The 23,020-nt window shown below is 36.5% G+C and overlaps 1 protein-coding gene across 1 annotated transcript in view; it reads left to right on the plus strand.

Moving 5' to 3' along the window:
• KCNH1 (potassium voltage-gated channel subfamily H member 1) overlaps positions 1–4,940 on the plus strand; it is a gene marked incomplete at its 3' end in the record, with an annotated part of 228,925 nt that extends 223,985 nt beyond the window's left edge. Inside the window, exon 11 of the mRNA XM_081942243.1 lies at positions 4,092–4,940. Within this exon, the coding sequence (XP_081798369.1) occupies positions 4,092–4,940 (849 nt within the window). The remainder of the gene's footprint in view (positions 1–4,091) is intronic.
• Between the last annotated feature and the right edge of the window lie 18,080 nt (positions 4,941–23,020).

The following is a 23,020-nucleotide window of genomic DNA, read 5'->3' on the forward strand; positions in this document are numbered from 1 at the left end:
GGAGTTTTGGGTGTAGTGGCTGATGACTATTTCTTAACAACTGAGATACTTTTTACCAAACAAGAAAGTAAAGGAGGTGTATTGAGTGGCAAAGGAGGGAGGTAAAAGGAACAGAGGCAATATCAGGTCAGAGTTTGCTCACTTTGACCACTTTGATAGCTGCTGTGGCTTGTTGCTCTCCATACTTTGGCCTTGGTTGGCACTGTTGTGTTGAATTTGGACCTGGTCTTGTCAGTCTGCCAACCATCTGGATTTTTAACTCACTGAAAGTGGATGACACCAGAGTGAATGAGGAATGGTGGTTATATTTGGTGGAACTTGCTAATACCTCCCAAAACCATACAGACTGCTCAATCTCTTGAAGCAAATCTGGGAGGTTGTTGGTTGTGGCTGTGATGGGCAAGGGTGGTTGGAAGCTGGTGCAAGTATGAATTGCATGAGTGGGGTGCATGAGTTCCTTGGCTTGGCTTGGAAGAGACAGCTGTGGGTACAATCATTGAACTGGATTAAAAAGTGAGGACAGACAGTACCATCAAAGTCAAGGCAGGTAGAGATAGTATGACAGAATTTGAGCCTAAACCATCGTCAGGGATATTAGGGAGGCTGTTTGGAAACTATTCATCACAGTTGTGACATGTACTTTGCTTGGAAATATGGCTAAAATGGGAAACAAATAAAACATGGTTGCTGAGTTGATTCAGTAAAGATTTGTGAAATTAGATTAGATGAATGTACTTCTCAGCTCAACTGATCTTAAGTGCATCAGGTAATCACACTTAGGTACACTCCCAAATGTTTTCATCCTAGGGGACCAGGTGTTCAATAGCTCCTTTTCAAGCTGCCTCACCCACGGTCCATTGTATGCCAAATGTTTGAGGAGTCTGAGAGGTTAGAGGCAATGCATTAGTGCATTTAAAGTGAAAGGTATAAATAATGCATGCTGTGTAGCTATTTCCAACCACATAATAGCTTCAGTCTTTGCTACAATGTGATGCTTGTGCCAAGTGAAAGTGTCAGAGTGTAGCTGCAAGCTAAATGATATCCCCCTGAGGAAGTTTGGGGAGTGGGTGGTTAGAGGGGGAGGGCTCATGGAGGCTACAACTGAACTTACAAATCTTCATATTTTTCTACTCAATACATTTTAATTTTGAGATTTTAACTCATGGATATTTATGCCACAGTTTCAGTCTAGAATCTACCGTTAAAAATAGTTGTAATGCAGACAATAACCTACAACGTAAACAATTTAATGATATTTCACCATTGAACCTCTGTGTATGTATGCTTTTGAGGGTGCATGAGCATACAAAACAATTGTAATGAATGCAACATATCATAATAAATGTGCCGTTATAAGACCGGAGTCTTTGGATTCTGGACTTGGAAACCCTCTATAAATCTAAAAGCTGTCAGGCTGGGCTCTGAAAATTGAATAAGGCTGTTGTTAACATGCTTGGCTGATATTAACCACCAGAGCTTCTATAGAAAATAAGAGAACTGCATTTGTTCATTCACCCTCAGGAGTTCTAGGATTCAGTGTCTGTAGGAGAAAGGTAGCAGAAATAACAGTCTCTGTTCATATGGAGGTTGAGGGTTGTGGGTTTCTCTCTACCACAAACCCTGAAAATAAGTTATTGACTATTTGTTCCAAATATTTTAGGGTTGTTGCTTTTTTGCAATCCACTCCTGCCTTTATTTCTATATGCCATTTTATCTAATTGGTCCACTAGGGTTTAAATATATCTTATATAATCATTTACCCCATTTTTAACATTTTCTGTTATATGCCTTTGATGACTACTTAAGCCCTTTTACTTCCAGCTATGTTTTTCTACTCAAGCCCTTCATCTGGGCAGGATTTTTTTTGGGGGGTGGTGGTGGTGTTCTTTTGTTTTTGTTTAGTCTGAAGTTATGTGGCATTTTAGCAACTCTCAGTACAAGAAAGCTATAAATAATCACGGAATCATGAGACACTAAATTCCATTAATGCATTTCCATAGAAAAAAAGTTTCATTCCAGCATTCTTGTCCTCTTCTTTATCCCTTTCAGTTTTATTCCACTTTTCAGGGAACTTCAGAGTGTCCAGGAAGATACTCAGTATCTGATGGATGATTGATGATTTGGACTTAAAACTTAACAATTTCATTACATTGGTTCTTCTTCTTTTTTAAAAAATTGCTCCATTATCATCCTGAATTTGAAGAGAGGGAGGCAGATCAATTTATCAAGAAGTTTGATTCTATCAGTTTGGATTGGAATCAAGAGGAAGGTTTCATATCCCACAAGCATTGAATAAAGCCATTTCACTCAACAATGCTCAGACACCCAATTGTTATTGTAGAACATCTTTGCTTAATTTATTTTAAACTTGCTTATTTTAAACTTCTTGCAGAGGAAAAATTTAAAATTCCATCATCAAATGATTACCAAGCTGTATGCACACAAGCAAGTTAGCCAACTGAGGATTTCATACTACATGAAAATTGTCCCTTAATAAAACTGTCTGTTGGTTGCTAAGTCAGTTTCTTTCTGAAGAAGACTTACCTTTTTTTAATCTAAACTAGTTACCTCTTTTCATCTAAGTTACTTCCATTATGTATGCTTTCTGATAAAAAGTTCCAGGATTAATCCATTGCTTATGGAACAGAAACATGTTTTTCTTTGAGTATGTGATTTGAAGTGGTGACACAATAGTAGTATTAGTAGGTAATGTTTTAATTATAATACAATACAATACAATAGTAGAGTTGGAAGGGACCTTGGAGGTCTTCTAGTCCAACCCCCTGCCTAGGCAGGAGACCCTATACCATTTCAGACAAATGGCTATCCAACATCTTCTTAAAGACTTCCAGTGTTGGGGCATTCACAACTTCTGGAGGCAAGCTGTTCCACTGATTAATTGTTCTAACTGTCAGGAAATTTCTCCTCAGTTCTAAGTTGCTTCTCTCCTTGATTAGTTTCCACCCATTGCTTCTTGTTCTACCCTCAGGTGCCTTGGAGAACAGTTTGACTCCCTCTTCTTTGTGGCAACCCCTGAGATATTGGAACAATGCTATCATGTCTCCCTAGTCCTTCTTTCTCTTAAGCTAAACATACCCAGTTTCTGCAACCGTTCTTCATATGTTTTAGTCTCCAGTCCCCTAATCATCTTTGTTGCTCTTCTCTGCACTCTTTCTACATCTTTTTTACATCGTGGCGACCAGAACTGAATTAATAAAACATTACTTAATGTTAGCTACAAATATTTTGTCTCATCCTCTCAGAAGTACCAATTAGCTTCTCATTACAAAGGCAAAGAATTTTCTCTCAAAATATTACTTTGTGTAGGCAAGTACCATATTAATGGATGGAACAGTATTGCCTTGAGCAAGAAATATTTTTAAAGCCACAGAACTAGGTCCACATGATGAAAATAGGAATTTTGTCATGTATTTTGAAATGGGTAAGAACAAAATGAGTAAAGAATTGCAATTGTATTATGAAAGCCCTGGATTGGAGTCTAAGAAGTGAATATCCATTTGTTTTTTGTTTAAACTTAAAGACCACTGGTTGTTTTGGCTCTATGACATACTGTATAGAAGGAATATCTTACATAAAAAATATAGCAAAATTCTAGGACCCCTCAATTTTTTAAAAATCTGTTATGAAATAAGATTTACTGGATCATCAAAATATACGAGCAATAAGAATTAATACTAAATGATTGTCTACAGTAGTAAATTTTTGTGTGTTCAGTTATTTTCTGAGGCAAACTAAAATCCTCATAATCTTGGTAATCTGGTGATAAATATATTTTCTATAACTATTTGAGATATGAATTTTCATTTGTTCATTTAATGCTAGCATTGATGTAAGTTCGTGTACTCCAGTGGCCATAGCAATGGTTTTCTTTTAACATATACTGTATATATATATATATATTGGCCTATTGTGTTGGATGTAATCCATATGTGGAAATCTCTGTATTTTTAAGTAATAGGAAAACGTATTTTGAACTCAATATAAATAATTTGTGATATGGCAATCAAATGTATAATTTCAAAATGCAGGAATGGATATCCTATTTTGTCATGTTTTTTCCCCCTTTACAGATTGTATTTCGGAAGATCAGTGATGTAAAACGAGAAGAAGAAGAGAGAATGAAAAGAAAGAATGAAGCCCCTTTGGTCTTGCCACCTGACCATCCAGTGCGTCGGCTTTTCCAAAGATTTCGGCAGCAGAAGGAAGCCCGACTAGCTGCAGAAAGAGGAGGCAGAGAAGATTTTGATGTTGAAAGGGGCAACATTTTAGGAGATCACTCTTCCCACACAGTTGTCAAAGCCAGCATTGTCACTGTAAGAGAAAGTCCCGCAACCCCAGTTGCCTATCAGTCTGCTTCAACATCAGGTATCGGTATATCTGATCAGGCCAAACTACAAGCTCCAGTTTCAGACTATGTTGGAGGGAAAGCAGCAGGAGATTTTCCAAAGCGTAAAGGCTGGGCAAAATTCAAAGATGCTTGTGCCAAGGGAGAAGACTGGAACAAGGTTTCCAAAGCTGAATCCATGGAAACATTGCCAGAAAGAACAAAAGCAACCGGTGAAGCTACTTTGAAGAAGACAGACTCTTGTGACAGTGGCATCACAAAAAGTGACCTGCGCTTGGACAATGTGGGGGAAACACGAAGTCCTCAGGATCGAAGTCCCATTCTTGCAGAAGTCAAACACTCTTTCTACCCTATCCCTGAACAGACTCTGCAGGCAACTATTCTGGAAGTGAAACATGAATTGAAGGAGGACATCAAAGCTTTAAATACAAAAATGACCAATATAGAAAAACAGCTTGCTGATATATTAAGGATATTAGCCTCTCGAAGAAGTTCTCAGACACCACAGGAGCTGTATGAGATATCAAGACCCCAATCTCCAGAATCAGAAAAAGATATGTTTGGAGCAAGCTGAGTGGTTCTTTAAACAGGAGTGATTTGAATAGCCCTAGAAACACTATCCAACACCCACTTAATGTGTTTGAGGAAACGAACATTTAATCTTTTTTTTTGATGGTCATGATTTGAGGGGCCAGCTTGTTAACCATGTCCACTCTCTCTTAATGGTACAGTGACAAGAATTGCAACCTCATGTCAAGATGGCAGCTGACTCTGAAGTCTTTTTTGACAGCAAGGGTACAGTTTATAATGTTTTTCCTACTTCATTCATGCATCCTTTTCCACTCAAAATTATTTTTGACAAAAACAAAACTAGAGAACTGAAGTTCAAGCATTAGCTTCATATACAATATTTACTGAATTTGTAGAATCTCTTCAAATGGAATGTGTAAGACCTAATTATCCCTGATCATAAGATAATACCTATAGAAGGGCTCCACAAAAAAACAAAGACTCTTTGTGAAAACGTTGATCCTTATTGAGTGGGAAGATTCATGTGGCTCTCTCATGTGAGATGTTATTGTGTATGTGTGGTGGAAGAGATCTCCTCCACTCCTCTTTAAAAATACATAAATTTTAGGCAATTGGATCAGGGAAGTTCAACTGTGTCCTTTCCAAACTTCAGGTTGCAAAAATGTCTTTACATTTCTTTAATTTGCTGGTGGGTAGCTGAATAAGTTCATCCCTACCTTCATCAGAATTTTTAGGAATTCCTGTTGTAGTAACCAAGAAAGACCCAGAAATGAGATGACATTTGTGGAATTTGTTATCAAGAAGTGTAGTTTTTAATTTCAGCTATGATTCATAGCAAGCATTATAACTTACCACATAGTTGGTAATATCTCTTTACAAAAATAGAATACAAATTAACCAAGGAGCTCAGCTGTCCAAAGTATTGAATCTTTTTGAAACAAAAGCTTCTACCTAGAGTGGTATTAATGACAAGAAAAATGGCCTTCTTGCCCACACTAAATATTTATCACATTTTGTACTTACTTCATTTAAAACAAAAAAATCTTTTATCAATTTTATCATTGAGTTTCTTTTCAAGCACTGTAAACACCAAAGGATGTTGAAATATTTATACACTAGAAGCAATGAAGCATTAATAACAAACAAACCATTTCAATGTATTTGTTCATTGTAATGGTCTCCAGTACCTCATGAAGAAGTGTTGTAGCATTTATTCTTATTCTAAAAGCTCAGATTATTCTCTGATCTTTTCTTAAAATAACCTGATTAGGTCATGAATGAAACATAATGGGGAAGACATGCAAGGGTTCTAATAAGGTCGCGTCAAGGAGAAATAGATTCTGCTTGACAAAGAAAGTATGGTCTATGATTCAGCAAGATTTCTCTTAGATTCCACAATTATTTTTACAATCAGAATGTGATTATACTAAACCATAATGTGCTTTCTTTGTTTTATATACACACCCTATTATGATTTAGTGTTATGGAAAAAATAATCCACAATGACTTATTTAGTAAGTTATGTTTTGAAATTCCTGGCATAGCATTGGACGTAAGGAAAAATCATGGATTGGTGATTATTGGGATGAATAACTGACCTGTCATCTGTAGAATATTGTTAAGATCATTTCAAAGCATATAAAAGAGCCAACTGATGCAACTTATAGTATTGGTTTTTAAGAGCAGGGCTAGTGCATAATTAAAGCAACCATAGTACTAAGATAGTGCGTACTTGAGATATTTAATCCTGCAGCAATTGCAGGAAGAAAGATAACATAGCTATAGCCAATTAAGACCCATAGCTTTATTTACCTCTTTTTTTCTTTACTATATATTTATTTTGGAATGGTCTATATGGGCTGTTGGACACAACTTCCTTAGGTTCCTGGAAACAGATACATGACACTGTATCTGCCTTTTTGTTCTAATTTTGTGTGTTTGTTTCTGAGGCCAGGAAATTCAGTCAAAGAAATAGATCTTTTTACATGAAAGAGTGAAATTGTGCCTAAGCACCCAGCATATAGTTATGTCAGAACAATTAAATTTAGCGACACTATTGTATCATTAGACAGGAACAGTGTTTCCATAAAAACAACTTTGTTTAATACAGATATAGTGATGCCTCCCTGCTTACCATGGTTTGGAAACTAGGATCCAAGTTTAAGATTTGACTCCCCTGTCCTCCCCTCTCTCCTCCTACAATGCAATAACCTTCTTCCTTTCTCTGCCTACCTAAGTCAGAGTTTAGCAGCACTCTGGCAGTAATCATAGGTTAGATTAAATAAGATAGTCAGGGAAGCCTAATTAACCTCAATGCATTTGTAATCTTAAACCATGGTCAAAACAAAAATGGGGGTGGGAGGAAGACTGAGGAGCAAAGAGCTTGATTTTGGGAATATTTCAGGAATATTTTTTTGAGTTGCAACTGTGCTTTGTAGAATTTGTGCTGATTCTTTGCATATGGAAGAGAGGTACAGAAATGTTTCCTAAAAAAGGACAAAAAAAATTATCTGATTTACAGGTAGTCCTTGATTTACAACCATTCAATTAGCAACTGTTCAAAGTTACAACAGCTCTAGAAGAAGTGGCTTATGACCGATCCACTTAGGACCATTGCAGCATCTCTGTGGTCACATGACCCTGATTCAGGCGTGGCCATCATTTGCAACTTCCCCACCTTCTGACAAGCAAAATTAATGGGAAAGTCAGCAGGATGGTCATCAAGAGCCATGGCTGCACAGGGATTAGAATGCAGTATTGCAGGCTACATCTGCAGATTGCCAGCTGCCAGCTGTTCGGCAGTTCAGTTCTCAGTGGCTCAAGGTTGACTCAGCCTTCCATCCTTCCGAGGTCAGTAAAATGAAGACCCAGATTGTTGAGGGCAATATGCTGACTCTGTAAACTGCTTAGCTGTAAAGCATTGTGAAGCGGTAGATAAGTCTAAGTGCTATTGTTATCCACAGCAAAAAATAGTTATAAAATTGGATGCAGTCACATGATGTTTCACTTAATGACTGTGCCACTTAATGAATTTTCCAGTCCCCATTGTAGGACTACCTTTATTCTACATTTAGATTTCATTAACATGAAAAACAGAACAATATTACTACTTTTGTAAGTCCCTTTGAGCTGAACTTAAGATTTTCAGAGTTCTCATCTTCTCACAGCATTCATCTCACAGCATGTTGTGGGAAGTAATACTTCTTTATTCTGTGCAGGCACATGAAGCTGATAATGATGGGGATTCCAGTTGACCTGTGGCATAATGCCTTTCTCATACAGTAGCAGCTTATTCATTGCCATCTGACAATACAGATTTCCCTATGTATTGATCAGGTCAAATAAGATCTATGCCATCCCACACTCCCCTCTGCAAACCATTCTAATTTCTAAAGGGGCTTTTTGAATTCTAGCCAAGAGCTTTGTAGATTTAATGGTAGTTCAACTGCAAGAGATTTTGCTCTCATCTTCATAATTATTAGACACGAAAATAGAAATGGATTCCAATTACGGTATATACAGCTCATAATGTTTGGTAGTTAGTAACTCTGTTGAAGTCCTGGAAGTAGCCATGGAGGAGATTAGTTTTAAGATTAATCTCTTCTATATAGGGTTATATCATGAAGTTAAATCACAACTCTTTCCTACTGTACCCTACTATATTGGCTACCTTTTTTTCTCCCCTGGCCTCTTGTATTTTCAGAGCATCATTTGGAAAAGTGTGGGGTCTACTGGAAGAAAGAATAAAAGTTTCTCCACTTCAGACAGAAGTTTATTTTTGATTATATACTAAGAGTTTTGGACTCCTGCTGATGTAGTTAGTTTGAATGTCTGAATTTATAGAAACTGTAAGTGGGAGCAGCCATCTTAGGAGATAAATTGCTCCATCTCTCCAATCAGATAGAGATGCCATATTTCTCACAGCCTTAATGTGGTGATATAGGAAGCAACCAAAAATGAAGAAAATGGGCCTTGAGGTTCTTAGTAGCCTCTGAGCTTGGATGTTTTCCTGCAGTCCTTATGCTAATAATGATCTAGCCTGGTAACCAAACTTCCGCAGGACAACCACCAAATTCAGAGAATACCAAGAACACAAACATTTCAATCCTAAATTGCATATGGTGTGCATTATTGAGAATAGGCTTTCTTCTCTTCAAATCATCATTTATCCCTATGCAAAATTGTGTACTTTTAAATTTATTAATCTCTTAATCAGTGTAAAGCCATATAATTAATAGTTTAAGATATGTACAACTGGGAAATTATTCTTGCACTATGTACCAAAGGTAGACTGTAAGTAGAAAACCTTCAATCAAGTCTTTTTTTTAATTACCTTGGCATATTTATAGCCATTTGTAAGGAAGATGAGGAAGATAAATCTTTTACAGATTTATCATCTAGAGTAAGGTAGCTTAGAAATGTAATTAATGTATTATTAAGGCTTTTATAGGTACTATGTGTTATTAAAAGTGATAGCCTTACATCAGCTTGTGTGTGTGTGTGTGTGTGTGTGTGTGTGTATGAGAGAGAGAGAGAGAGACAGAGAGAGAGAGAGAGAGAGAGAGACAGAGAGAGAGAATATAATACTGTTCAGCATTGTGATTTTAAAAAATGATGCTGTAGTTTAATATCTGTGAAATAGAATGCCGCCTTATTGCAGGATGTTAACATAGCAAAAAGACTGCTGCTGCTGCTGCTCATCACATATTCTCTTAAAAATTATAAAAGAGACATAGTTTATGGGTGGCAATAGGGCATAATTTCAAGTGATCATTTTATTATTTGCTAATCCATAGGTTGGGGGTGGGCCAATATTGGTGCTCATTTTATTATCTTTTTGCTTTAAAATATATAATTCTTTTCAGCCACAAAATGGTGCTTATTCCTGATAAGACATATGGCCATCTCAAGCCCTGTGGTCCTTAAATCCAGACTCTAAAGTACTGAGTTGCACACTTATTATTGGAAGGATTATGGTCACTGAGAGGGACATTGCTAGATTATGCTATCATCAACAGCCACATGAACTCTGCTTTGACTAATTGCATTTCTGGTTGGTTAGCCAGAAGCAATTTCTAAGGCTAAATACCCTAATGGGGAAGCAGCACTATGGCTGTTCTGTTTTCTGAGCAGTGCATCCCCAAAGATTGTGAATTTCAAGGTCTAGTCTACAAAGGGAATTTAAACAGATTTTGAATTGGATTAAATCAGACTGACCCAGTTTAGGCTCGATTGGTCCTGTATTGTCTATATTTTGCCACCTGGTGATTTTTAAAAGAATAGAGGATTGCAAAAGCAAGGCATTGGCAGGCTGATCTATTTTGTGGGAGGAGGTCATGCAGTACAGCAGTAATAATGTAGGAAAACAAGACACTGAAATTCTAAGCATTTTTGGAGTCCAACTCTGAAGTCAATTTGGTTCAGGAATACCTGCCCACAGGCTTTGCTACATAGCAAGTGTATAAAGTCTAACTTTTTAAAGGGAAAAAGAATAGCAGCAATGCCACATAGGGCCATTGCTACCCTTTCCATTCATACTTCCCATTAATTCAACTGTGCCCTGCAAGGGAAAATGTAATATCACTAAGATAAACAACAGATTATTTTTAATGCACTGACAATGGCAACTTGCAGGATCAGGTATGTCATCAGACTTGCTGTCCTGTGTCTTGGAATAAGGCTTATTTAACTTTGTTGTAACGATATGCATATACTCTACAAGTTTTTTGGAGTTCCTAAGTATGACATGTTGATATTTGAAGTTTGTTCATCACAGACCTGAAGACACTGGACCCAAGAAGCTCCTAAGTCATGGGTTTATTCCATATGATGAAACCTTTCCCATCCCTCCCGAATAGTATGCATAATTTTTGCAACACAGCTATAAGTAAAATATGTTTTGTTGACTCCCATAGAGGCAGCCATCACTGATGTCCGAGATTACTCAATTCTGTCTTCAGAACATTGAGTACCCTATACTAAATAAATAAATATGAGTGGGTTTTGTTTCCTGCCCCAAAGGTGCTTTTTCCAAAAGGCAACTGGACTTTCTTGATTTTTGCTTTGAAAATATTGTGCTTCTCATCCAAGAAGTTTTTTCAGATCTTGGATGAGAAACAAAATGTTCTCAAAAACAAAAACCAGGAAGGTCCAGGTACTTTTTGTAAAAGGACAACCATGAGAACCTCCATAGACATTTTGTTTACTGCTTTTCTATCTTTTGTCTATATTCTGATGCTATTAATGCTTTCACCAATGCTATTATAAAAATACCACAAATTCCATCTACTCAGGGAAAAAGGGAAAAGCCTTGTAACACAGAATGCCTACAGCTTCAAACAAAAGAATTGATTGAGAATACTTGTTGGTAAATCACCATAATAACAAAAAATTCAGCATGGTGATGAAAAATGATGAAAATTCAGAAAAGAGAATTGATTTCAGATTTCAATGGGTCCTTAAGTATGATTATGAGTTGGTCAACCCCATGTATATATGAGAGATTACTCATTAGCCCATTGTAAGTATTGACTCCTCTGGGAGCAATATACGTGTTTTCATGACTTACAGGATATTTATAGTGGTAAAACATATAATGGTTAAAAGATGCTTATTTGGACAAATTATATTTTGAAATTTTCTTGGAGGTGTTCAGATAAAACACTATTTTTATTTAAATTGCAGGCTTAGTTTTTAAAAAGTTCTATAAAATGAGACAACTTCTTAGAATCACTTTCAAAAGCTCTTTGTGTCTTTGGAATATATGTATTTGTATCTACAATTATAATGTGCAATATTAAAAACACACTTCTTGCTTTAAATTTCATTTACAGCGCTGTCCTGATTTTCCAGAGAACATCCAGTTTAACCGCCATGAAGGTGATGTTCTACTCCTACAGTACTTCACTGTAAGGACTTGAAAGAGCTTTTTGCTGTGAACTTCCCGGCTGATTTTTGTTTTCTTATTTTGACTGAGTGGAGATTTTGGCATGAAACATAGGACATTATTTTTATATTAACAAAAGAGTGTCATGGGATTTTGCAGGTACGACACATACATACAGGTATTAGTTTAGAACAGATGCTTTTGGGCAAATCATTTCTGTCCTTTGATGTATCAAAAACAAAGGCATTTTTCCTTCCGTCGATGAAAGATTGTTTTTGTCCAGTTGAGAACAAGGATCAAATTTATTTCCAGTTGTATTTAGGATTTCTCTTTGCTGGTATTGTTCAAATTTGTATTATAAATCGTGGGTTACAGTTATGCAGTTGGATTATGACTCGACACATTTCAAAATGATTAGAACACATCTGCAGATATATAACTGAAATGTATTATAAATCATTCAGCATAAATATGAAAGTGAATCATATTTAGCCATTGAAAGAAAAAAGCAGAGATTTCTGAGGTCCATCTTCAGGACAAGATTAAATATCAATGTAGGATAGCAAGCATACAGCACGAGGCCCAAAATATCATCTTTAGTATTGCCATGAGTCAGCAATCTATTTACTCTGCAGTGAAGATGCAAGCCTGAAACGAGTTTGGGCTTCTGCACTTGTCTCGTAATCTGATTGTTGATGTCCTTTTGTTGATATGGAAGGGAGCATGCATGATGCCATGAATTATTGCATGTAGTATCAAGTGTACAGGAATTATAACACTCGAAGACTTTAAGAAGATGTTGGATAGCCATCCGTCTGAAACGGTATAGGGTTTCCTGCCTAGGCAGGGGGTTGGACTAGAAGACCTCCAAGGTCCCTTCCAACTCTACTATTGTATTGTATTGTATTGTATAAAAACTGTACACAAATAAGATGGCTTTGGTATTGAAAAGTTCTGATTCTGCAAACTGACGTTCTAAAATGTTCCATGTCAGACATACATCAAGATTGCAATAAGAAAGCTACCAAAAGAAGCTTTCATCAAATTTGCAGATGACACCAAGCTGGCAGGAATAGCCAACACTCCAGAAGATAGGCTAAAGATACAGAAGGATCCTGACAAACTTGAACATTGGGCACTATCTAATAAAATGAAATTCAATGGTGAAAAGAGTAAGGTTCTACATTTAGGCAACAAAAACGGAATGCACAGGTACAGTATAGGTAGTACCTTGCTCAACAGTAGTAACTGTGAAAGGGATCTTGGAGTCCTAGTGGACAACCATTTAAATATGAGCCAGCAGTGTGCAGCAGCTGCCAAAAAAGCCAACACAGTTCTAGGCTGCATCAACAGAGGGATAGAATCAAGATCACGTGAAGTGTTAATACCACTTTATAATGCCTTGGTAAGGCCACACTTGGAATACTGCATTCAGTTCTGGTCACCACGATGTAGAAAAGATGTGGAGACTCTAGAAAGCGTGCAGAGAAGAGCAACAAAGATGATTAGGGGACTGGAGACTAAAACATATGAAGAACGGTTGCAGGAACTAGGTTTGTCTAGTTTAAGAGAAAGAAGGACTAGGGGAGACATGATAGCAGTGTTCCAATATCTCAGGGGTTGCCACAAAGAAGAGGGAGTCAAACTATTTTCCAAGGTACCTCAGGGTAGAACAAGAAGCAATGGGTATAAACTAATCCAGGAGAGAAGCAACTTAGAACTGAGGAGAAATTTCCTGACAGTTAGAACAATTAATCAGTGGAACAACTTGCCTCCAGAAGTTGTGAATACCCCAACACTGGAAGTCTTTAAGAAGATGTTGGATAGCCATTTGTCTGAAACAGTATAGGGTTTCTTGCCTAGGCAGAGAGTTGGACTAGAAGACCTCCAAGGTCCCTTCCAACTCTGCTATTGTATTGCATTGAAGTTGTGTGTGTTTGTGTGTGTGTTTGTGTACAGCATAGCATGGGGTTTATACAACCATGGATAAGAAAGATGACAGCCAGATGAAATCTTTGCTTTCAGCTAGAAATATGATGGACTGATTATTTGGAACAACAAAAGAGTCAAGACAGATATACACATGCAATATTGGTTCATTTTGGCTTTTGAGAACTAAATTTGAAGAGAGCTGGAGTACTTTATGGGTGAGTACATGTCCTCCTGACTCTACAACAAGTTCCTGCTTTTTCTCCAAGCTCTTTGATACAAGAACTACATTGTGATAGTTTGCATGAATGTCAGTGAGAATTGTAGGGCTTGTGCTGGCATATTAAAGAAAACTCTACAACTTTGCTCTCCTGTCAAATTAACTGCTAATAACATTCCTCTCCCTATCATGTGGTTCAAATGCTTATTTTGGACTACGCAAATTATGACTTGCAATTTGTAAATGCTAACCTTTGCCCAACAATTAGGAACTGAAAAGATGACACGAGAACCTGAAAAATTGTAAATGGATATAATGCACAATAGTTAGGCTGCAATCTGAAATATATTTAGCAAAGGTTAAGACTTATTAAATTCTTTCTTCTGCAAAAACAGGCACAGGAGTGAGTCCTAAGTGGTTACTATGGAATCAAGGCTATATTTCCTTAGGGCAATCTTTTAGTGCTAAAGAAAGTCAAGTAATGAAATGTAATGATGTCCATGGTCGCTCAATGCACGAAAACTTACTTGCACCGGATCTGATCAACACTTGCTAAACTTTAGTGCTAAATCATACTTCAAATATTTAGATACTTGGTCATTATTAATTATACTTATTTAAATACTTGTGGAAAAGTGTTACTTAATTGGAAATACAGCTTTCAGTGTGCATAGTAGATCAGTGGATGCAAGAGCAACCCTAAGTCTCATGAAAGAAAATGTCATTAGTATCTTCAAGAATGGCCTGCCTCCATCTTTTATTGAAACGTGCCAATATAATCAGGTGATATTCTGTATGTTTTTCATTGAGATTTCTAATGTTCACAGCAGGGCTTTCATGTTATGTTGATTCCCTCTGTATTTCTGTAATGCACAGTTGGTTTGTGAGCAGAACATCTACTGAGGTAGGATGCTTTCTCTCTGTTAGAAAGCCTCCCAAAGTGCTTATTGTTACTGCAGTTACCACAAAACAGAGTCTCTCTGGGTGCTGCTGTTTTCAGTTATCCCTCTCTGCAGTCTTCCCTAACTTCCAATGTCCTCATGTTGCACTGGGGCTACAACTTGGGAGGATTTCCAGCAGCATAGACAGCTGTCTGAGGGTTGTCATCCAAACACATTGGGAGTGGGGGGGATGCTAAATTGAGGGAAACCCATTCAGTGCTTTATTTCCTACCTTGAAGTCCCTACTGTTGTGCTACAGTGGCTAACATGCATTCAATGGAAACCCATTAGGGAAGGCAGCTCTCAGAGGTTACAAGGGTAGTGACCAGGCACCAACATTCAAAGTAAGAATAAGTATTTTGAAGGAAGGAAGCCTCAGTGGGATGCCTCTAAGCATTCAATGCAAATTGTATGTCACATTATCATTAGTACCGTTTCTTTGATCTGTGGGTATCCCCCTCCCCAACTTCTCTCTTGTGGTGATGATTTATTCAAGCTAAGTAGAAACCAAGCTTCCTGCAATAAGATATTTTAACATTTAGCCTTAAGAGCCTTTCTGTAAGTGATAGAACTGAAACTGTGATGCTGTTGTGGACTCCCTTTATAATGTTTTGTACAGTACAGATCACTACAGTGTTGCCTCAAGATATAACGCACTTTGATTAGATTTCTTAAAATCTAATAAGAATAACTTGTCAGTAATTATATAGATTTTTCCACATACTGCCTTCGCACTAGTTTTGCTGTAGCCTTTACCCCTTTCCCCAAAGGGAAACCCTCTATCACCTCATCATGGACACTTTCAAAGATCAGGGCCTTGTCTTGGTATGTTGATCAAAGCCTCTCCTCCGCCCCCCCCCCCCCAAGCCTGTCCTTCCATTATCTCTTGATCAAGTAGGTGTCTCTCTCTCTCTCTGCTGCTGTAATTGTCTTTTTCCACATGACTCCTGAATGTTGTACAAAACGATTTGATGTGAGGAATCCCACCTTATTATTGTAACTGGATTTGGGATGCCCCACATTGGGAGGATTTTTTTAAACGTGAAATTTCAAAGGGCAATGATCCCTTCCCCCCACCCCCCACCACCACCTTGGTATAATTCCTACTTAAATTTAAAATGAGCAATTTTTTAAAAGAAAAGAATAACCCTTTGAATAATAGGTAGTATGTTTCAATAATCTTGTATCAGGATGAACTGCTCTATGAAGTAATATGACTTTTCATAATGAATGTGTTATATTGTTGTATCTTCATATGCTCTGTATTTTTTCCCCCTTGGCTGGAAACAGGTCAAACTCTTCCATTGCCACCACTGCATGGACACTTGATGAATAAAACATAATGCAGTTGTTCTGGCACTTTACAAATGTATGTCACTTGTTTTCATTTTTTCCCCAGAATCCTCTCTCTTTTGATGATTTGCATTTGTCACTTTGTCTTTTCAAGCATGAATAAAGCAAAATAAATAGAAACTATTTTTGTGGCCAGCCAAGAAGCTGCCAATAGAGAGAAGCCTATATCTTCTGTTTGGAATGTTCGAATGAAATTGCCATCACCAACATTAATACTCCCTTACTGACATTTTTAAACAAGCACAAAGAATATTTGTAAAAACAAAAATTTAATTTTATTTATTATAGTAATAAAACTATTTTATACATTACCATGCCTTTCCTCAGCAGTGTGTGCTTTCCTGTTTGGATAAATGACTGCATTTTTACTGTTTCTCTCCAAAGTCTGAGTGGATGAGCTTGAAAACAATTGTACGCCATTGCCTTTGAAGTTTGCTTTCAGTTTTAAGAAAGGCACTTCTTATGATGCCAACGATGATTGCTTAGCAGGTCCGGCAGGGCTGAGAGGTTTAGAAGTCCCCCTCCCAGATTCACAATAGGCAGAGTTCCAAGGCCATCTGGATTTTAGGTTTGATTACGATGCTCCTACATGAAGTGCGACCTTCTTTTCCTACTTATTTGATCATGACCACAGCAATTGATTAGGTAAACATCTGGGGGAATGACTTTTCCCAGAAACCTTAGGAGAAATAGAAAATTGGGCATCTCCTATATGAAAAAACGAAGAAACATGAAATACATATAGAAATGAAATGTATGAGCATTGCTGTCCTTGTTAATGTTACTGAAAGTTTTACTAGAACCAAACATCAAGAGGAGGGGCTACAAAATAACATAATTGAGGAAGGTTGAAATAGGTCAGCATAATTAGTTAATTGCAAACTCAAATGGTAATCACTTAGCCATATTTATTTATAAAATGCCACCACAGTTTATGTTGAAGTGTCATTTAGAAATCACACAAGTTTGTGTGATTGTAGAGTACTTTAGGGAATCATTATGCAGCTGTCCATCACAAAGCTACTTGCTGCTAGTTGCGCTACTTATACGATACTACCAAAATAAGATATTATTATACTATATGGAATTTTGTTCGGAAAAGAACAAACACATTTCATAGATCTTTGACAATTGGAGCTGAGATGTTTGAAAGAAAGGAAGCCATTCATTTATATAGAGAAAAATTTCCTGGAAATGTGTGAAATCCAGACAATGAGGAAACAAGAAGAAGCAAATCTGCATACGCAGCTTCAGAAGAATATTTATAAAAGAAGGTAAGTCCGATCCGATGGCTTAGCATTTTTTAAACATATTTTTTTTTATTAAAGGTCTTAAAATCAGTGAGAACTAACACAAATTAAAACAGAACAGAGAAAAGAAAAAAGAGAAATAACAGAGAAAGCTAAAGCTACAATAAAAGAAAAAGCAGAAGTAAGAAAAAAGATATAAAGAAAAATATAAAAATACAAAGAAGTAGCTTCTTTACAGCAGTAAAATACAATTATAAATTTACCTCTTATTCTTTGGTTACAGCATATCTCTCTTCTTTCCATAATCTATCCTATCTAATCATCCTAGCCACAAACTAGCTATTTTTTATTTTTACACTCACACAAATCTATAGGGGGATTTCAATCATCAATAAATGTACGTATTATCCTTTCTCTAAAAGGTTTGGTTGTCAAAAATCAGTTTTGTCCATCTCAGCAACCTCTATTAACTTCCGGCAGGGCTGAGAGGTTTAGAAGTCCCCTTTCCAGATTCACAATAGGCAGAGTTCCAAGGCCATCTGAATTTTAGGTTTGATTACGATGCTCCTACATGAAGTGCAACCTTCTTTTCCTACTTATTTGATCATGACCACAGCAATTGATTATGTAAACATCTGCATGCTGCATCTTTCTATCTTAGTGCATATAGTAATCTTACTAGAGTAGTCTTCATGACTTTTGCCTAACTGTTTATCCATCAATCCTAAAATGGTTCTAGATTTAATTGAATATTAATGTTTAAAATCCTCTAATATTTTCCAGCTTTTTTTTTTGCATGCCCACTAAGTTTATTGTGGCTTAAAATTCTTCTGGAAAAAACTGTCCAGAAAAGCTGGGAAATTCTATGAAATTGGACACTGAAGATGCAGCCAGTTCCTCTTAGGAAAGAAAAAAATGGAAAAGATCTAAGGAGGTCAGGATAGTTTTATACAGAGCTCTAAAACAACAAAGAGAAACTTGTATCAGAAATGGAAAGGGGAAACATACAAGAAATGTGAAAGAAGAATACAAGGTAGTTTCCAGAAACAAGGAACTTTGCCAATCTCCTGCCTCCAAAATATTAAAGCTTAGAATAAGTAGATAAATATCAGTAATATCAAAACACCACAAAACAGTGCATTAAAATAACAAGGAAGCCAAAGGGAATGCAAGTCCATTGCAAAGAGAAAGTGGTGAAATGATATTGTGTGAGAGTGAGAAGACAGAACTTCTTAACTTTTTAAAAAATGCCTTTTCTTAGGAGAGAAATTCAGATTAACCATTGGTTATGCCCGAAGGGAAAGGATAAATGCATAACTATGCATTTTATTTTATCTTCTTATTTCTTCTTTTACCACTTTGGTGTCAAAGGAATTTTATTTTATACATTTAAATATATATTTTTCCGAGAAAGGAAAAGTTCATAAAGATCTCCCTTCCCTTCCCTGTTTCCTTTCCTTTATTTCACCAGAATTTCAAGGGGCTCCATGGCACACAAAAATTAAGATCTTTTCTCTAAATCTTTTTGAAACTTTTTACTTACATGTCAAGTATAAGTTTCCTGTTATTTCACACTTATAAAAGACCTATAATTCCATTATAGAAAATTAGTGATAAAAACGTTGAGGAGCAGAGGACCCAGACAAAGCCTTCTTACACTTCACTTGATACTTCCATCCGAGCTGAAGAGGAGGAATCAATGAACATTGTCTTGCTATGGTCATTCAGTCAAATCTGAATCCAACTGGCCCATATTTTACTATTTAATGAAGAAAATAATCATGTGCCTTATTGATTTACTGCGGTTTAGATATACTATGTCTGCAGATTCTTCTGATCTACTAAACTAGTAAGCCGTTCAAAGAAAAAGATACGGTTATTCTGGCATGATTTGATGTGGCAAACCCACTCTGGTTTCTGTTGATTATGACACATCTATCCAACTGCTCACAACAGGCTGTTTGAAGAGTTTGTCCAGTACAGTATAGATGTCAAGCTGGAATGTCTGTGAGCCCTCTTTATTCATCTTTTTTAAAATAATGGTGACAGTTGCTCTCCTCCAGTTTTCTGGGGTCTCACCAGTCCCCCACTTCTCAAAGATTATTGAAATCAGTTCTGGTATCTGCTTTATTAATTCCATCAGGATCCTAAATTGAAATCCATCTGGCCCTTGAGACTTGGATTTCCTTGAATCACCTATATTCTCTCTTACCTGCTCCTTATTCTAAATAGCAGTTCCTCTTCCTTCTTTCCACTGGCATAAGGAGCAGCTAGGATTTTATTCTCTTCTGAGGCAAGACAGACCAAAAATAGAATTAAATTCACTATCGGCATAATTTTCTCCTTACAACGAAATCTACATTCTTTGACTTTCCTTCTGATTACAATTTACTCAAAGGACCCTTTGTTGTTTTTGGATTCTCCTGCAAAACTTGGCTTACTATGAGATGTACCTTTCCTACATTTTATAATGTTCTTTTATTATGCTCTTCTCCGTCTATCTCCCCAGCACGCTCTTTTTTCTCTTTGGTATGTTAGAGAGCTCTGCATGTATCCACTCTGGCTTTAGAAATCTTCTACTTTTCTGTCTTGTAGAAATCCTTTTTCTTTTTTCTATTTTAATATAATTTTTTATATAAATGCTTGTTGGTAGCTGGAAAGAAGTGAAAACAAAGATTTGTTTTTAAACCAGAGTGGCAGTGTTTACTAATTGGAAGGATGGCACATCATCAAAAAGAAACCATAACATTACAACAAATTATATTTGGAATTCAAAAATTATTAGAAACAACAGAGAGAATTGAGAAGAGATGGGAAAATATTGAAAATATAAATTGTAATGTGGTAAAACCTGATGGAAAAATGGAAGATATCCAGCAAATGGAAAAAGTGAAGGCTAGAGTCCTAAAAACCCAAGGGAAAAATGAACAAAGAGGCAAGATAACTGTGGATATTGACAGTGAACTGAGTGTGGTTGGAGATGAAAAGCGTGGAACAAGGAAAGGGAAGATAGATGGAAAGGTGCTTTACTCCAGATTTCAAGGTATAGAAGAAGAAAAAAGAGAAGAATTGATGGACTTAAGGAGAGAAACTTTGACAAAAACACTACTGATAACCAAAGATAAGCTGATTAAAGAAGATGATGGAGGGTTTCGAGATTTTACAAGATATGTAACAAGCAACAAGTTGCAAAGAGAAGTCCAAATAAATTTGATTAAGGAAATAACCAAAAGACTAATTCCACAATGGCAAAAGAAATAGAACTACACTATTACTGGAAAGACACAGGTTGAGATATGAAAATTAATAATAAAACATGTTCAATTTAGTTAAAATTAGAGTATTATGTTAAAAATGTAGTGATAATGGATAAAGTTAGATAAATAATTGATAATGATAACAATGTATACATATGTATTGGTTTGATAAGAGGAAATTTGGTATAAATTTTAAATGGTGAAAAAAGGGGGAAAAGTTAGGGTTAAGTTAAACTTAGTCAAACTATTGTTAAATAAATGACTGATGATAATAATGTAATAATTTGTATTGACAGGATAAAAGTGAAATTGGATATAAATTGTAAACAATGATTAAGAAAAGAGGTCTAAACATTTTGTTATTAAAGTAATTTTTATTTTGAATGTGTTATAAAGATATGTGGCTGGATGATATTGAAAATAGATAAGGGAATGCCATTATGTGGTTTTGTTTTAAATTTTGGAATGTTTGTTATAAAGGGACGTTAAAACAATTATAGTCATATGAAGGATGAGGTATGATGATAGCAATATACAGTATATAAATATATTTGTTGTGAAATATATAACGATATGAATCATAGGTGATGGCTGTGGAAGGGATGCATGAAAGTTCTTTGTAACCAATTGACACACTTTCTACAATTTGTAATGGAAGATGATTTTAAGGTGTTTGTGTTTATTCAAAAAAATAAAAATATATAATAAAATAAAATAAAATAAAGATAACACACTGTCCAATAATACTTAATTTCTCCGCTTATTTCCTTTTCTTTACCAGTTTAATTTAACTTCAATCTTTTTTGGGCAGTCTTTTATAAAAATAAGATTTCCTCACCAGGTGGATACACTTTCTCTTTCCGCTTTCCTCCCGTTGCGGAGTGTCCCGACTTCAGCAGCTTGAGGCTGTGCTTATTGTCGCCGGCAAGAAGAGATTCTCCTGAATCAATCAGGGACTTTGCAATGTCCCTGATATCAGCAAGATGTACCCTTCCCTGTCACCATCTCTTCGGGACGGTTTAGGTCCGAATGGACTGTCCAGCGGCAAAAGTGTCGACTGCGATCTCAGAACTCCTAGATCGCATGTCGTACCATCGCAACGTCAGCTCCTTTTTCCAGAAATCCTTTTTCTTTACACTCTCAGTATCATCCATATTTCCTGGATATCCATTCTTTCCCCAAATCCAATGGAAAGGTCAGCTCATTTTGTCTCCTCCTGCCCTGGACATCATGAAGGCCATAATTATGAGTTTTATTCCCCAATACCACCCCCTGTTTTTTCCCCCAACAATTTCCTCTCTCTGGCTGACGACAGGTCCAGGATAACAGAACTTCTTGTTTTTTCTTCCATCTTCTGACAAATGAGGTTGTCACCAGAATTTGCTAGTCTTCTGATTCTTGGCAAACTTAGATACCCAGCAGATGTCAGAATTATTTAAATCTTCCATTATCACTATTGCATGCCTCTTGGAAAAACTAGTCACCTGATATAGAAAGGTCTCATCTGTATCTTCCAGTTGTCTTCTATAATGATCTCAAATGCAAATGCTTTTGTTTTTCTTTCCTTTTATTTTTACTCAAACACTTGCCACATTTAAACCCAATCATTTTCACATGTTGACAAACAACACATACTTATAAACAATGCAGTGCTGCAAATTATACAACATGCATAGAATTGTATAATAACACTTGGCCAACCCACCATTCGTGATTTCATATTTGTGTCATGCACAATCTATTCTGCCTTGACCTTAAATATATTTATTTGAAAATGGCTAGGAAATGATGCCATATGCTGCTGAAGGAGATTAGGAAACAGAAGGACTAGAGGAAAACTAAAGTTTGACTAAACGCCTAATTTTGACAGGAGTGAAAATTAACACATCCCATTTATTTTTCTTAGTGGGAAATTGTAGGCCATCCCCTCCTTAACTTCAGCAAAGAAGGGCCAAATTGTGGCAAGACCAGTAGAAATTTAGACAACAGTAAAATGCTTTGATGAACAGAAGATCCCAGTTATTGGCAAAACATATTTTGTGCTGATATTTGCATTGAAAATGACTGGAAGAACACTACCATAATGTGCAAAGTCTCACTTTGCTCTCTGAAGCTTTGTGCAGGAATGATGGAACAATACTTAGAGCAGTTGTCAGTATGTTGGCTTAAGGATGGGATTAGGCATTCCCAGTTTATATTGTATAGTGCTGCCCTCACTCATCCACCAGACCCCTTAAGCAGAGTGAAGTAGCTGACTTATCGTACTTGTTGGAGTATAAGACACACT

Source organism: Natrix helvetica, assembly GCF_964273705.1.
Source record: "Natrix helvetica genome assembly, chromosome: 2".
Taxonomy (NCBI): domain Eukaryota; kingdom Metazoa; phylum Chordata; class Lepidosauria; order Squamata; family Natricidae; genus Natrix; species Natrix helvetica.